This window comes from Erpetoichthys calabaricus, chromosome 2 (assembly GCF_900747795.2).
Source record: "Erpetoichthys calabaricus chromosome 2, fErpCal1.3, whole genome shotgun sequence".
In the NCBI taxonomy this organism is placed as follows: Eukaryota; Metazoa; Chordata; class Cladistia; order Polypteriformes; family Polypteridae; genus Erpetoichthys; species Erpetoichthys calabaricus.
Genome location: NC_041395.2, coordinates 82,317,906 through 82,336,129, shown reverse-complemented (window position 1 = coordinate 82,336,129; position 18,224 = coordinate 82,317,906). Strand labels below are relative to the sequence as shown.

The 18,224-nt window shown below is 36.2% G+C and overlaps 1 protein-coding gene across 1 annotated transcript in view; it reads right to left on the bottom strand.

Annotated features, from left to right (window-relative positions):
• Nucleotides 1-18,224, bottom strand: part of rhbg (Rh family B glycoprotein) — an 83,186-nt gene that overhangs the window by 51,743 nt on the left and 13,219 nt on the right. Inside the window, exons 2-4 of the mRNA XM_028793998.2 lie at nucleotides 2,977-3,166; nucleotides 2,731-2,881; nucleotides 1,042-1,189 (exon numbers count right to left, since the gene is read on the bottom strand). Of these exons, the coding sequence (XP_028649831.1) occupies nucleotides 1,042-1,189; nucleotides 2,731-2,881; nucleotides 2,977-3,166 (489 nt within the window). The remainder of the gene's footprint in view (nucleotides 1-1,041; nucleotides 1,190-2,730; nucleotides 2,882-2,976; nucleotides 3,167-18,224) is intronic.

The following is an 18,224-nucleotide window of genomic DNA, read 5'->3' as shown; positions in this document are numbered from 1 at the left end:
AAATCCAAAATAAAATTAAAATGTCATACTAGAATTGAATTTCTAATTCTAGAAGACTATGATGCACTTTTGGAAAGTCATTCTTGTCAACATGAATTTGGACCAGACCTGTTAATATGCCACAGTCAAGGAGATGGGCTGAAGAATTCCTTCATGGACATCTCTTAATAATGACCCCAAATTAAAAGAAAATGCTACGACCATGAAGTGAATGTAATGCACAACTGAAGAGTAATAGAGGGGTTAGTTATGGGTCAATTGAATCCATTATTTATAAACAACTGAACATGAACAAGGTCAGTGCACGTTGGGTGCCTAGAATGACTCCAGAAATTAAGTATCAATGCATCCAGTGTTCAAAAAGAGAATCACGAGCTAATTAAGCCAGACTAGGAAAACTCTAAGAAATGTTTCATAACTGGAAATGAAACTTGGATGCATGTGACCTGGAGTCCAATTGACATAAATGAAGCATTATCACGCTCCAATGCCACAAATATTAAGGGTTAAAGTTAATTATCCAATATCTAAGTTTCATCTCCTAGATATACAAGGGGTTATGTCTGATTACAGTCCATATAGGATCTATATTTTACAATAATGTTAGGGGGAAATATCATATAATGAAAACCCAGAAACATGACTCAATAGACATTGTTGAAGTAGAAGATACTGAGAAAGTGAGAGCTTTTGAAAGCTTGTCACTTTAGGATAGGTATGCGAGTTTAAGATTTTGCTCCTTTTGGATTGGGCTTTGGATTTAAAATGCCTGACATGGGATCTCCATACCTTGTTTATCACAACTGTATTTTTATCTGAAATAACATAAACTCTCTGCCAGAAACTGAAACTGACACAAGAGTAATTCTACCAGGGAGACCAAATTAACTGTTAAAAAATTACATTGGTTTATATCCATTCTTTACATCTCCATTCATCAGTGAATACAATGACTTTAGCTTCTGCTGACAAGATTGGTGCATTTTAATGGCAGACCAAATAAATAAGTTGTACTGGTTAATGTTGACAACATTATCTCACCAATCATTGCAAACAGATCAGAGTGATACACTGAGCCTTCCCGGTGCCTGCTCTTTTCCAAATGTGGGCGATAAAGAATACGAGACACAACCAGACCAAAATAAGCTCCAAAGGTGTGGATTGTCATGGACCCGCCGGCATCTTTAGCCTGAATTAAAAAAATACAAGATGAAGAAACACACATTATTTGTGTAAGTTCCAAAGCATACAAAGTCGTTACATAATCATTGACAAAATTGCAAATATTAGATGCCATTTTACTGATATGTTTATTATGCAATGATAATTTATTAGAAGGGGAACAAGAATAATGCAAGTGCTAAGGAGATAAAGTATATGTAACTGAGATCAGCATTGCTGCATGTGCTCAGTATACATATATTGATGAAAACCCATCAAACGTTGTGTGCACATTAACAGAATATCTCAGTAAAAACAAAAAAGAATGTTAATATATTGCTATGAAATAGTCTAACTGTATACAGCATAATAAAGCAGTGACCATGACCAAAGGCTGTGTAAAGTAGTACTAGTTACCACAACGGATTTTAACCCAGAAGGTTGCTCGTTCACTACTCATCGTGTGACTCTAGGCAAGTGACAACCCTCTGTGCTCCAAACGAACAAAAAACATGCAAACAGTTGTAATAGGTCAGAGAAGGCAAGGCATACTTTGTCTAAATGGCTGTCAGTAATAATGAAAGTACTATGCAGCCACACAGTGCCCCAATTCGACTGTATAACAGTCAATAACCCATAAAGATTGTTTTGATACTCTTCTTACTTAGGTTTCCTCAAAGGAGCAGATTTCACATGCCAGTTCCTGTCAAAATATCAATAGCTGGAAGACCCTTGCAACAGATTGTCTCCTATGATAGTGTATGATTAATCAAGCATGTCCTTATGTTAAGACTGACCGTCTATCTGCTGAGAAGGACAAAACATGTTGAAGGAAAGAGTAGGATAGGAAACAAGATATGAGGGAGGTCTTTGAAAACCTGACTGTCTACCTCTAGTGTTCCAAGGTCTCTTATTCAATAATAGGACTCCTCAGCCACATAAGGTTATACATATAACCCCTATGGGCAACATTCTCATTTTGAGTGACCAGTCTCAACGTTAGTACAGTTTCATGGACAAATTACTGGCCCATTACTTAAGTGGTACACATGTCAGGCCTTCATGCACTTTGAAGGACATCAACTCACAGCTGAAAGACAATTCCAACATAAAATATGGAAGACCGTTAAAAATCATTAATGCTGTGTGATAACATTGAATGAGTCTATTTGAACATTGACAATCTGAGAGGGTATCTAATATCTTCTGGACACAGTTGGAACATAATATTTGAGCAAGCAAATGCTGAATAATGAAACGAAGCACACTTAAGAAACTAGCTGCTGAGAGAAATACTAAAGCTACTAAACATGGGGTCACAGGGTGGTCAGCTAGGGCTATAGCTGCTTGGGAGCACCCCCTGCCTAATAAAGCAAGTCAAGAAAAAATATATAAAGTGAAAATATAATTTTACACTCTTAATAATTCATGGGCTAAATGTTGGCACAGATATGATTTTGTTTTTTATGTATAAATTTGGTTTTGAAAACTGTCAGTCAGCAGACACTTTAATGTAAAATAAACATAATTTGTTTGGCTAATTTAACACCAGAACTGAGCTATACATACCTCTACAATGTTAAGGATGATGTATTCATTGATCGCAAAGAGAGTTACTTCAAAAACAGCCATCACTAACAATTGGACAGGGCTGGTTTTCCCAAGTATTCCCCCAAATGAAATCAGAACTGCCCCAGTACAGAAGTCAGCATTGATCATGCTGTGGAGACATGAATACTAAAAATAAATATTTAAGTTCTCTGGGAAAAAAAGGAATACTAAAAGAATTTGTCATCTTTATGAAGTTCTACATACCTCTCAATTCCTATGTGGATCTTACCATCACTTCCCATTCCATGGAAGAAACCCTGCATGAGTGTGGCCCATTGCAGGGCAAAGGAAGCTATGAGGAAGTTAAAGGCAACACTACCGAAGCCATAGCGTTTCAGGAAGGTCATCAAAAAGCCAAAACCAATGAAGATCATCACATGTACGTCCTGGAAACCTGCCAAACAACATAAGGCCACCCATCACTAAACTGAAGAAGATTATAGGCCCAACTTTGATATCACAGTTATGCAGTGGTTAATTCTGCTGTTTTATAGATAGATAGATAGATAGATAGATAGATAGATAGATAGATAGATAGATAGATAGATAGATAGATAGATAGATAGATAGATAGATAGATAGATAGATACTTTATTAATCCCAGGGGGAAATTCACAATATAGGACCAGACTCCTGAGTTTGAATGATGGCATGTTCCCTGTGTGTGGAGTTTTCATGTTCTTCCCATTTGATTTTCTTTTTCAGTTTCCAATCATATTCCAAACATTGAAGTGACTAATGACTAAAAATTAGTCCAATAAAATTGAGCAGCTTCATAACACACTGGTTAGACCTCATCTGGAATACTGTGAGCAGTTTTAGTCTCCAGGCTACAAAAATAACATAGAAACACTAGAAAAAGTACAATGAAGAGCAACAAGGCTTATTCCATGGCCACCGGAAACAAGGAAAGATTAAAAGAGCTAAGTCTTTTCAGTTTAAGCAAAAGGAGATCTTGATCTTATTTTGGAAAAATTAAATGGATACAACTGGTGAGCTTTGTTGGGCTGAATGGCCTGTTCTTGTCCAGATTATTCTAATATTCTAATGTTCTAGTATAGGTATGTGAGTGAATGAGATTCATTATGAACTAGCAATCCACAGCAGGTTCAGTGTGGGGTTTGGGGTTTATAAACCATGATGAGCAGACTAAGGCTTCTCACAATCAGTACTTCAGGACCATTAGAAGAGCTGATTTTCAATATAATTTTTTACAGTCCTAGTTCTTCATTAAATTCTCCAGTTTATTGATTTTCAGAGCCAGCTTTCACAATCCTGGGTCATGAGGCACCAACATCCTACCAAAAGTAGCCATCACTAACAATCAAATAAAATGCAGTTTATCAACTTTTAAAAATCGCACCAAAAATGACAGCGGTGAGTGCAGTTGTTTTTCTGGAATATTTTTGTTATATCTACCAGTCTTTTTTTTTGTTAAATTAGCATGATTCATTTGCTCTTGTTTAAAGCATATTGTTTATTCATGCTCATAAGTTTTTCCCTGAAATTACAATTGCTGTCAAAATAAATACTTAAAATAATATGATATATACATTTATCAAAATGTGTTCACAAATTAAATTTAAAGGAAATGCATAGATAAATATCAAAATTAATTGTCATCCATTCAATTAAGCTGTTCTCATTTTCTTTCACTGGTTGATGTTTTGAGTGGCACAGTATGGTGTAAAACGGGCAAATGAAGGTACTTTACTATGTGTTTTCAGCACTGTTAGCTCTAGTCCAAAAGGTATATTCAATTTCTCCATCTCACAAAATATGTAAATGTAGGGAGTCATGTGTTTGCAGTCAATGTCAGCTTAAAATCTCACAGAGGCCCATTCAGCTTTGGGTCCCGGTGCTCTTTTCTCTTAATATTACCAAGCTCTTTACTAAATATTTGGAGAGAAAAACGAGTTTGGCTGCTTGAGCATAACATTGTCATCAAATGCTTAGGTATGTCAAGAATTTAAGATGCCGTAACCTTTTGACATTTTGAAGTTAAAATGCTCATGGTTAAATTTGTGGCTCATTTCATAAAATTAGAAGAGTTAATTCTGAATAACAGGAAACCAAGTGGAGAGAACTCAATGTGGCATTTCAGAATGAAAATAGGCATGCTGTTTAGTTGGGTGAACAACATTCTTAAATTTGCTTCAGATTTTCAAATCCATTTTTTTCCTATTGTTTTACCATTTTTTTTACATAAAATGGGTTCAAGTGTTAATACTGACCAAAAACTCACACTAAATACAGAATTACACTGTACAATTGCAATTATGAATGCCTTAAGCATATGTTCAGAAATATAATTATATTTGACATTGCAGTATTAATATTATGCTAAATTTTTCATTCTAAATGCACTTAAAAATTTCAATAACATATATTTGGTTGCAGACTATGCATTCTATGGCCCCTTTTTAAATGACCAAACTTTTATCAGTCAAGTGAACTAAACAGGTTATATTAAAATGGTTACTTACTATATTGGAAAGTTAGAAATTAGTATTGAAAATTTGCATCTGTTCCTAAATTGTCAATCCTTCTTCTTCTTTTTTACAGTTTGTGAAAATATCTATATCATGGAAAAAATCTACACAGTTTTCCTTAGTTATTTTTTACGTACCTTATATTTAAACTTTTGAACAAAAATGTAAGACCAATATTTAGATAGTGTGGAAGAAAAATGAGACTTAGGGTGCATAGAGTGTTTGGTATACTTTCCACATGAAACTATAGAATCTATCTTAGAAGTAGTATAAAGGGTTAATAAATGTCAGAAATCTGTTCAAGGATATCAGGAAACCAGATAAAGGTCATGTGAACAAAAAGACAAGGATGTACCAGGAGAAGGTCGATGTCATGCACAGGATGTTCTAATAGGATTAAGAAAATCAGCGGAGTCCTCCACCCAGCATAGACTGGACAGTTGTCAAATACACAGAAATTTGAAGGGTAATGGCTGAACATGAGAGATATGAGAACAAGAATATAGCAAAACAAGACTTTTACTTTGGGATATTTAAGCTAGCTCTATCCTGTGCCAGAAATATCTCATGTCTTTTAACCAATCACAGTAAATGTCAGGATTAATACAGCACTGTTGTGTAAATACAATTCTGTATAAATTTGAACTCTGCCTTTGCTGCTTTGATCATTCTGCAACAGACTTCTGTGATGATTGCTCCCTCTTCAGCATTTGTTGGAGAGTAATAAAATATGCAATGGACAAGCTTCCTCCTGCCTGGTTCCTGTTTCAAAGAGGTTTTATTGAGGACAATATTTCTTTCTTTGACTAATGTATTTCTAATTTAATTTCTACCACAACAGTGTGATGGATGGCTGGCAGCTCAACCCGGCCGGGATGCCCAAAGAATAAAAGGATGGGGGAAGGCAGCTACTTGTGGACACTGCCTCCCCCAAAGCGCTAGATAGCAGCTTCCCTGGACTGCAGTGGTACCCTGGATTCCCACAGGGCACTATGGGACACGGAGTCTGACAACACAGCCCTGCTGGGTACCATGGGTGCCGCCAGGGGACGCCATAAGAGGAGTCATGCCTGATCCATAGCCCGGAAGTACTCCTAAGTCATGAGGATGGAAGCTCCAAAGTACTTCCAGGCTGAAGAAAAAAGCAAGTTTTCCATCTGACCCAGAAGTGTTAGCAAGTCACGTGGATGGAAGGACAGAAGCACTTCCGGGTCAAGGACTGTATAAAGGACTGCTGTGAACCCATCAAGCGAACCAGAGTCGGGTGGAGGTGGACAAAGCTTGCTGGGAGGTGTGGAGGAGAGAATTGAGAGTATTGTATTATTGAGTTTATTGTCTGTAATATTGTGTCTGTGGTGCTGGAAGAGCACTGTTTAAAAAGAAAATTAATTAAAGGCTTCTTATTGCTTTTACCTTGTGTTCTGAGCATCTATCTGTTAGGGTTAAAGGGGTGACAATGACCCCTAGCGTCTTATAACAGTTAATAATTTTCATTTATATAGAGCTCTTCTCAATACTCAAAGCTCTTTACATAGTGAGTGGGGAGCCACTTTAACCACCAGTAATGTGTAGAATCTACCTAGGTGATGCAATGGCAGGCATTTTGTGTCAGTACACTGACCACACATTAGCTGTTAGGTGGTGAAGTGGTGACATAGTTAGCCAGTTGGTTGATTAGGTGGCCTGAATGACTAGGCTGAAGTGGGCAATGTACCCTGGACATCGGAATACACACTAGTCTTTACAAAGGATGTCCAGGGATCTTTTATGATCAAAGAACATCAGGACCTCAATATTACATCTCATCCGAAAGGAGGGCACCATTTTTATAGCACAATGTCCCTGTCTCTGCATTGGGGCATTGGACCCACATTCAGACCACAGGGTCACACACTCCCTTCTGGCTCCACCAACACATCTTCCAGAAGCAACCCAACTTTTTCCTAGATGGTCTCTTATCCAAGTACTGGCCAGGCCAGATATGTTTAGCTTCAGGTGAATGACCTTTTCTGAAGTGCATGTGGTATGGCTGCTGACCTCTTTTCTTTTTAGCAGTTTTAACATTTTTCTGTGTACCTCAGCAGAGATGATTAGCTTTGATTTAGAAACAATAGCCCTAACACCCCAACTTACTACATTACAGTATTGTAGATCTCCATGCTTACTTCATCAATTAGAGTTAAAACCACTTTTGAAGTACAGCCATTCATAAGTACAAATAACTTGACTGCTCCCAAGAGGACAAATAAGACTGGTCACACCTTTAAAGGATGAAATCAGATTATTACCACTGAAATATGAGGAAATAGCAGCCAAACCATAAAAAAATAAGTGAGCACAGGGAGCAGGCAGGGATGCAGTCAAAAATACAAGGAAATGGTCAAAATCTTAAAAGGTTTTATACAAATAAAATCATTAGGCAAAAACATAGTTAAGGAATGTACAAAGGTAACAATACTGAGAGTAGACAAAGGTCATGAAACAAAGGAATGAGATATTATGGCAATACGGCAGGTATGGCTGAAAACAAACAACTAGTAGGTTTTGGTCAAAGACCTGACATGATAGAACTAATAAATCCTCTAAAACCTTTTCAGTTGTGGAATTGCTTTGACTGTACTTGTGGTGAAGTTTTAGTTACGACCAATATAAACTGACTACGGGAATACTCAAAGGCAAGAGAATTTAAATTGAATTCATGATTTCAGCAGAGCCCATGAGTATCACAGAAACATGGGTGAATACTTAAGGAAGGAATAGCTTTCTATTTCATTTGTGAAGCAGAAATTATAAAACAAGTTCAGTTTCTGATTTTAATGTATTGACAAGTTAGAATTGACTTTAAATTGTAACATGCTATGTTATGGATGTGATTTTGTGAATTAATGTCAGAAATTATTTCAGTAATGAATGATTTCACATTGTAACAAATCCTAGTGTTAATGAGATTTAGTGTTTAATTCAAAACTACACTAGAATAAAAGTAACTACATGAAGCATTAGGAAATCCAGACATATTTCTAGACAGACAATAAAAGTAGGAGGATTCAAAACACATTTTTGCATCATAGGAGTGATAAGGATACTGTGCAATGTGAAGTGAGCCACTCAGACAACATGATACTAAAAAGACTGACCAGAATCTTGCCATTGTCTTTTCATCCAGTTGACACTTCAGCTATGCTCTTTAAAAGTAATTCACTTAATGGAGGGATTTTACAGGAATGGATTGTCACTTTCTTAAAGTAATCATAATGGGAAAGGCTTTTAGGGCTTCTCTACATTTTATTTTGTATTTGAACTCATGCCCTATCCAGCTTTGTTTTCTGCCTTGTACCTGAGGCTGCTGGGAAGGCTCTTCCTGAGAAATAAATTGGATTAAGTAGCTTCAAGAATATTATGGAAGGCTTTTTTACAATATGAGATCATTCATTATTAATGAATCCACAAAATCACATCTACTGTATAACACGCTACACCACAATTAAAAGAAAATTCTAAATTATCAATAGATGAAAATCTAGAAACTGATCTTGTTTTATAATTCCAGATTCACAAATGAAATAGAAAATCACTTATTCCATAAGTGTTTACCTGCAATGCTGTGACACTGCTGAAGCAATAAACGCAATATAAATTCACCTCCCTTTAAGAATTTCCATAGTCAGTTTACATTGCTCCTAATTAAAACGTCATCACAAATACAGTCAAAGAAAATCCATAATTAGATTATTGAAGAGCACCAATAATAGGGAGAATACAAGAACATTTACAAGGCATTAAAATTTCCAAATGACAGTTACTTCCATTTAAAAAATAAGGAAAATATGTCAGAGGTCAGTCTGACAAGAACAGCAAAATTAGAGTAAGTTTTTGAATAAGACACTAATCCATGAAATATATAGTATCCCAGAAATAATTATGATCATCCACAACAGAAATGGATGAAACTGACAAATATTCTTGGTCCTTATTACTAAAATCTCATGAAAAAAATGGAACAATAAAAGTGATTGCTAAAGAAAGACAAATCTTGAATATAGTTGTGCAGAATACACTTGGGGGATTCTTAAACCAAATGTACAAAGAGTCTATGATCTTAGGAGGTCCTAATTATCCTCAATGTAAAGCACAGGATGGTGGCAGCAGCATACTTATGGTTATACTGTACTTCACTGAAGATAGAATCCGTAATGGATGCAACAAAATACAACAAAATGATCTTGAGTGATCTGCTGGGAATTTGAGGAGGAATGACCCCCTGGTCAAACAATGACCATGATCGTACAGCCAAAGCCTGTAGACCTATAAATAATACATCATAATAAATAGTAACCATTAATGTGGAAGGGCCTAGTCAAAGCCCAAATCTGAGTTCAAACAATCTTTACACAATGGACTACAGATAACTGGAGTAAGTTACAAAGTGGTATGGTAAATAACGATTCTTTAGGGATTGTCAAATCCCTAAAATCCCTTTTGGAGATGTTAACTGAATAGGAATTGATGAACTATGAAGGGTTGCATGGCCTGAGTTCACCAAAACTCTCCTTTTAATCCTGTGTTCTTAAGTAGAAGAACTTGGAAACAGCTGTTTACCTAAATTTCCAACTCAACTTTAGAAAATCTGAACTATTTTGCAAAGTTGATTGGGAAAAATATTTAAAACTGGCTTGAACTTAAAAATGAATTTAAGTATTTCTGAAAGTGGCTAAAAATAAATCTCTCTATTATATAGAGATGAGATGAGACTTTTTCAGAGAGACGAGACGAGACATTTTCAGAGAGATAATTTCACATCCCGCGAGATGAGACTTTGTGCCAAGAGATAAATTGAAATCCTAACAGGTCCAAGCAAGGGAGGAAATAAAAGACAAACAGTAGAAGACAAAGTAGAACGTCTTAAAGAGGTTCAAAAACGTTGGCGTGATATACATGCAAAGCAGGTTAGAGATTATGAAAGTACCAAAATTTGAAAGTCTCAAAAAACTGATAGTAAAGATCGCATTAGCGCTAACAAATGGAAATTATTACTTGGTGAAATAACGGAACAGCGAAAAGAGACATAGGTGATATGACAGTTATTGTTTGGCTTTAAACTTTAAGTCAGTGACTTGTAGATCACTAATTTGTGTTGCCATCAGGGAAAAGTAGTGTTTCTTTCCAATGAAGAGGCGTATCCAGCGAAATTAAAAGAATTGTTATTTGATGAAACTGAAATCCACATATGCAAGCAGCAGAGACGCAAAGTGGCTGGCGTGTACAGCAGGCCGTGGGAGTTGGCAAGCGAAATGAGCAGGTGGTGAAGCCCCCTAGTTCAATTAAATAAAAACTATTTTGTATTTGTATTGGCCTTTCATTAACAATTATTAATATGGTTTAGTATTGTTTGATTCTTAAATGGCAAATGTAAATGTACATGGTAGCACATTAATTGATGCTTCTGCCTCACTGCTTTAGAAATATTAATGCAGGTCCCAGGCTCTCTATGGGGTATTCTTGTTTATTTATGTATTTGTTTTTCTTTAGGCATACAGGTGTAGTAATAAATGTTTTTATATACAAATTCTTGTTTAATTTGGGGTTTCAACTTAATAAGGAATTTATTTTAATTTTGTCTTTTATTTTACATTCAGAGTTAAGTTTACAAAGCTAAAACTTATTAACATCTTAATTTTCTTTATTTATGCAATGCAGGTTTGAGGACGTATGACCACAATCATTGTGCTAGTGTGTTCACAGAAGTGACACTATATATATAAGATGTGATCACAGTGGATACAACATCTTTGTGAATTTTTGCGGTAGTTAGTGGATTATTCACATAGGCCCCAGTGGTAGGATTGATATTTTCATTTTGATTTTGTTTCTGAATCTTTGCTGTCATTTTGTCATTTGTCTTTGATCACTTGGTTCTGATAGTTTTCTTGGTTTTGACTCTTTGCTACTACTTTATATCATGTCTTTTGGCTTGCTTTTCATTTTCTTGTCACTTTGCTAATAATAGTCCTCAGGCATGGTACGTGTCAACAAATGTCCTCCCTTATGCCAAAGATTAGCACGTTCCCTTAATTGTTCAGACTAAATTGGATTGTTATGAGTGAGAGGTGGTGTGCATGAGTGTGATGGTCTGGTGTCCTATCCATCAGTGCTCCATGGATTGTGCATGCTCCCGATGAGTCTGGCTTCATCATTGTAAAACCCTTTAGTCAATGATTCATTTCAGGAAGTTGACAAATCGACGACAAAGTGGATTAAATATATGACTATATTACCCAAAGATTTTTTTTTGCTTTCATTTTTAAATGAAGTGCCTAATTATTATGAATCTGTGTTTTGATGTCTGAGGATGCAGTTTCTTTTTTGGAACATTTACAACAATTTTTTTTGGTGTGTTCTTATTTTGGTAATGCCACTTTACTTTTTTTTTTTTTGCTACCATTTTGTGACACTTTTTTGCATGTCCACGACCATATTGCTATGTTCATTGTCATTCATGGAAAATTCTGTCAAAGTTTCCCTGTCATGATTGGAATTTTTTCGACAGTGTTTGTAAGTTCTCTTCCTCATTTTGAATTCCTTCAGCGAGTTCCTTTTCCTAATTTAATTCCTAAGTCATTTCTTCTGTTTTTCCTAGGACACCATCCATATGTACAAGGTGTTGAAAACACTAATATTTGGAAGAGTGCCCTCTCTTTGTGACTCATATAAGTGGCTGCTTTTTTGGCTGCTTACTTGCACTGTACCTTTCGTAATTTTGTCCTATGTATAATATTTGTTAAAGACTAAAACATCCAGCAAAATAAATTATTTTTTTCTGAATGACTCTTTTCTATGGAACAGCAGTTGGTAAAACTGTGCCATTATATGTCTTACCAGTGGCCCTCGACCATTTCATTCTTGCTGTTTCATGTTCACCCACGTCATGACATTTGTTCAAAAACTCATTACTTTCCTCCCGCAGTTATCAATTGGATTCCAACTGAATAACTGGTATTTTTCTTTTGACATTCAAAAAGCATACTGTAGAGAAAAATTGTAGCTTCTTTTCTAATGAATATTTCGTCAATGAAGGCTAAATAATGCCTGTCAAGTAAAGCATTAGTCAAATGAGGCTTTATGAAATACAGTTTGCTTTACATTTGGAGCACACAGAGGTAGGTAATGAAATAAAACTACACTTGAAACGTCTCTTCATTTCAGCTGACAGCTTTGCCTTGAAAAGGAAAACATCATAATTAAAGGTTTTTCAAATACTGACAAACTGTGTGGTGATCCTTCTCTTTTTCCTCGGCCAACAAGTGTTCTTGTGTATGGCATGAGCCAAATGGTATGCTTTTTTCCTTTTTCTTTCTTTTTTAATTCCTTTTAAAAGCAGAAACAGGGTGAGCAGGTTTCTGTTCAAGCCGTTTTTCTGCAAAGCCACACAAATGTCATAATTAAAAAAAAATATTACACTATTATCACTGAACTTGCTCCTTTTGTATTACTTCTGCACTCTGAACTTCTGAACCCTGGAAAGAAATTCAGCTTCAGGCATTTTTTTATCCTATTTATCAAAATATGAGTCACTTTTTCAAAATATTCCAATATTCAACTTTTTGCTTTTGGGCAATTTTGAATGCCACATGTTTAGAATTCTCTGAGTATGACAGTGGAAATGCAAACCAAGAAATAGCTCTTCTTTAATGACTCTAACCACTTTTCTCACAGAATGCTGAACAAAATACAAGAGATCATGAGAAAAATAAATTCTACCAACAGAATTACAAATGTAAAAGCTGATAATCAATCAATTGAGAACACGAGAGCTGAAGAAAAGGCACAATATATTTTATAATAATCAACATATTATATAAAATATGTCCTCAAAGGTTCCGAATAAATGGGGTTGTGAAGATCATCCAAAATTGTTGTTTGCATATTGATTTAGCAAAATTTTACACCGGATAACCTTCCTGACATAACCCTCCCCATAAAATAACTAATTATTGCTAACAGATACAACACTTAAAATCCTGAAATAAATTCCATAAAAATATTACCAGCAGATTCTTCAATTTGTTCAGCTATATTTTCCTTTCCAGCTGTTTTACTCAAAAGCTAATATACACTCAATCATTATCCAACCCGCTATATCCTAACATAGGGCCACAGGAGCTAATCCCAGCCAACACAGGGCGCAATGCAGGAAACAAACCCCGGGCAGGGCACCTGCCCACCACAGGACACACACACCAAGCACACACTAGGGACAATTTAGGATCACCAATGCACCTAACCTGCATGTCTTTGGACTGTGGGAGGAAACCCACGCAGACACGAGGAGAACATGCAAACTCCACACAGGGAGGACCTGGGAAACGAACTCAGGTCTCCTTACTGCAAGGCAGCAGCGCTACCACTGCCACCACCGTGCCACCCAGCTAACATACACCTACAGTAAAACAATTAGCTTAATTAGGTATTATTTTTTCTTTCTTCAACAAAGAGTCTTCCAGGGGAGAAAACTTCACCGGTGTGCTTTTTTCTTTGTTGCTTTCTCAATGATTTATCATACACTGTCGTCAGTTCTACCGTACACACTTTTCTCATTTTTGCAACATCCCATAATTTTATTGCTGTTTGTCTGATTTCTTCTTTTTAAGTTGCTTAGTAATAAAATAGGTACTGTGCAAGAGTAAATGACAATGTGTTGAAGAAACTAGAAATACTATAAAATTTTCAAAAATAAAAAAAGAAACAGCTTATCTCACAAATGGGAGGGCAAAATCTCAAGACCAGGCTTGAGATTCACTTGTGCATAAATCACACACATACTGAATATTGACGTTCTAATTTTAAATAGCAGGGTTTCATTTAGTTACAGAAAAACTACATTTTTTTGTTTTGGAATTTTGTACAAACTGCTTTATCTCTGACGTTAGTTGAGAACCAAAGTAAACATTTGAAGCACCAAAAAAATAAATAATTAGTTGGGTGCAAGGCAGGAAGCAGTCCAAGAGGAGCACCCGTAAAATATAATATGAAACGAAAGGTTTCATATACCGTACTGTGTGTGTGGTCCCTAATGGTCATTGATTAGGTATGGACAAAAATTAAAGTTCTTACTAGCCTTCTTCTCTTGTGGAGTCTTGAAAGACCCTTGAACAGAATTATAATTTTGTTTATCATTTTGGATACTCTAAACATCAACCCATCTCTCATTTTCCTACATATCATTTTGTAGTGGGGAGCTAGTGATTATGTCAGCAGTAGCGCTGAGCAGAAAGTGGGAACCAATATCGGTGGGTCAACACTTGAATACAATATAAAGAATGATAGAGTATGTTCTGTCCCAACTTCGTATTGATATGTACAGTTCAAACTATAGGTTATTATTAGTCCTTCTGTTTTTAAATCTTTTGCCCGAGAAATATTTTGATTATTGACAGCAAATGATTGTCATTTAATTTGTAATTCACTTGGCTGTCATTTGTTTACTATTTAATGGGAGATGACTTCAGCATGCACAAGGGTTTATAAGGAATGATGTGTTGCCACACGTGCACATGAGAGGCAGCTAAAGGGCCTGAATGAGAGTAATTCCATGCCAGACCAGGGGGTGCCAGAGTGCACTAACTCTATCTCTCACTTCTCTGTAGACCAGTTATGGGAAATTCCGCATGGCCCCGATAACATCACTTCTGGTTTCAGACTCAATGACACCACTTCTGGTTTCCAGCCCCAGTGATGACGTCACTCCTAGGCTCTCCCTTAAATCCGCCATCTTTTTGCCAGCAAATAATTTCAGTTGTGGACTTGAACCTGTAGAAATCTGTACCTTACATTTATCCATTGCAGCCAAGAACAATATATGGGTGGCTGCTCCAAACCTTTTTCTTGTGTGGCTCTTTGTCGTGCTTATGACAGTGTTTAATGTCCAAGTGTGCATAGCTAGTGAGAAATGGATAAAATGAGTCTATGTAGACAAAATTTTAATCAAAATTTCTTTGTTTAAAATTTGGATTGTGTTGGTAACACTTTACTTTAGGTTCGACAAATATGCATCCATTACTCATATTCTGTTATGTAACAAGACCTTAACAAAGGCTTCTTTTGCTTTTAAAACATCTATCTATCTATCTATCTATCTATCTATCTATCTATCTATCTATCTATCTATCTATCTATCTATCTATCTATCTATCTATCTATCTATCTATCTATCTATCTATCTATCTATCTATCGTGTGGTTGCTCATGGAGCCATTACTTGACAAAGTACATTTCATTCCGGGAAAGGTTCTCTGCATATGAGGTTAGTTCTTTTTGCTTTGAAAAATTTCATAATACCTACAGAGGAAGGAAACCGGGACTTAGCCTGTGCTATTATATGCAAGAGCCTTTTTAAAATCATGAGGCATTAGTATTTCACAAATCTTTTGCCATCTAGTAATAGTTATTTACTGTAATGCAGCCTGTTACAGATCTAAATAAATAACACTTCATTCTAGAACATTCATCTGGATGAGTTTTTTGGGAACCAAAACTGGTTCCCCTATGGCATCGCTCTGAAGAACCACTCTGGCACTTTATTTTTAAGAGTACATTTCAAATATTTCTGTTCATCAGTGCTATTGAAGGAAATGGAAAAGTTAAATACATATAACGTAATGTGACAATGCTGCACATATTCATAGAGAAGTTTTCATAGCTTGAATTCAAACAATATACAGTATATGAAGCAGCTGGAATTTTAAAAACACATGACCATAAACACAATTTAATGGGTTTGCATGAATAAATTTCATTGTAAATACAGTATCACTCCATCTATTCCTATCTTCTTGCTTGTTCTGAAGTTAAACTCAAGTTTTTAGACTTGTCAGTTGTGATTACAATTTTACTTTAAATTCTTGGACTTTTTATATAAAGATCTGATATTTAATTATTATGCTATCTTTCATTTTCACAGTATGGTGAAAATCAAAATGGTGGGTAAACTGAGAAAGGGCCCTTAGCTATAACTGTAAATAGTTGGTTGAGATTACAAAGTGCATGAATGTAAAACAAGCAGCACAGTGGTGCAGTGGTAGCAGTGCTGCTTCACAACAAAAAGACTGGGGCTTTTGTCCCAGGTGCTTCCTACATGGATTTTGCACATTCTATAAGAGTCCATGTGAGTTTCCTCCGGGTGCTTGCAGGTTAGGTGCATTGCCATTGCTAAATGGACCTGTGTGTGTTCACATTGTAAAGGACTGTCAGCGTGTCTGGGGATTGTTCCTGACTTACAACCAACACTTTCTGGAACTGGCACCTGCAACCCTGTTTAGGATAAGCAGATTTGTAAAATGGATGGATAGAAAATAGCAATGAGGCTTCTATGTCCAAGAGTGATGTTTATTAATATTTTTTGCTATGTACCCACATGTTTTGCTTTTGGGTTCCGTTTCTTTTATGACCTTGTCATCTCTTATGTTGATGAGATCTTTGAGTTCTCATAAAGTGAAGATAGATAAGGAGGACAGGGCCACAGGGCTATTAAGTAGTAACCAAATTATTCTTAATTTAAGCTGTTTTGAAAGAGAGAAAATGTTTTTTCTAGCTTTTAATTCTTGACAAAACATTGATTCAAGACTTCATGAAAGGCTATATTGCACTGACATAAGATGTGGGGGTGGACTACTGAGACTAACAACTTGATCTTTGAAGAGTTCAACACGAAGGAAGGAGGAGGAACTACCTGTGACCCCAAAGCAAAACAGCAAAAGTTCTAATATTCTTTCATGAAACTGAATCATCTCTCCTGAAGGATATTCCCTAAAAGTCATCTGAACTTAACCAGTTAATGCACCCCTGATATAAAGGGTAGTCTGCTCTCCTCAAGATCCCTTGAATTGTTTCTGAGAGATGGTGAAGCACTTACATCTTGAACTGTGATGCAGGGATTTCCAGCTACAAGAACAAAACCTACACTTACAAGAAGACCTGCCAACACAGTGAGGATCACACACTTCTAGACCTAAACAATGATGTGGTCTGTGAGCAAAAGCAAGGATATGTCATCCAATTGCATCCAATGGAAGCCTTATTAAAGAACTTCATGAACAGCAGTTAAAAGTGGTCCAGTGTCCAATTATCTGAGATGCAAATGCCTATCTTGAAAGATCCCAACCCATCATCAAATTTAACAGCTGACAGAAGCTGAAACACCTGCTTTCAAGAGTTTAAATTGTGTCTTTATACATGTATATTTGGGGCACATCTGTTTGGTTCATTCAAAGATCACAGACTTCAGCTCATTCTGCATAACATTTCCAGTGAAACTGCTGGAGTGCCATTGTGACCTCATTTCTCAAATGTGGTAGAAGACTTTTCCATGATATCTTAACCACCTCCCATTTCAGTCACTACTTGGACACCTTTTTATGAAGAAAGCAATCAATGTCACTGTTGGAAAAAGTTTATGTAATGTTCTTCAGGAGGCTATGACCCAGGGAAAGAACTGATGGCAAATTTGAACGATCTTCTTACCATTGACACATCTCACTGTACTGCCATTTTTTTTAAACAGTATTTATCCTTAAGTAGTGAACAGGATATTACACAATACAATACAATACAATACAATACAATACAATACAATACAATACAATACAGTTTATTTTTGTATAGCCCAAAATCACACAGGAAGTGCCGCAATGGGCTTTAACAGGCCCTGCCTCTTGACAGCCCCCCAGCCTTGACTCTCTAAGAAGACAAGGAAAAACTCCCAAAAAAACCTAGTAGGGAAAAATGGAAGAAACCTTGGGAAAGGCAGTTCAAAGGGAGACCCCTTTCCAGGTAGATTGGGCGTGCAGTGGGTGTCAAAAGAAGGGGATCAATACAATACAATACAGTACAGTACACAGAACAGAACAATTTCTCAATATTATTTACTATGATTAGACTGCCTCTTCACTTAAAAAAGCAAGATTG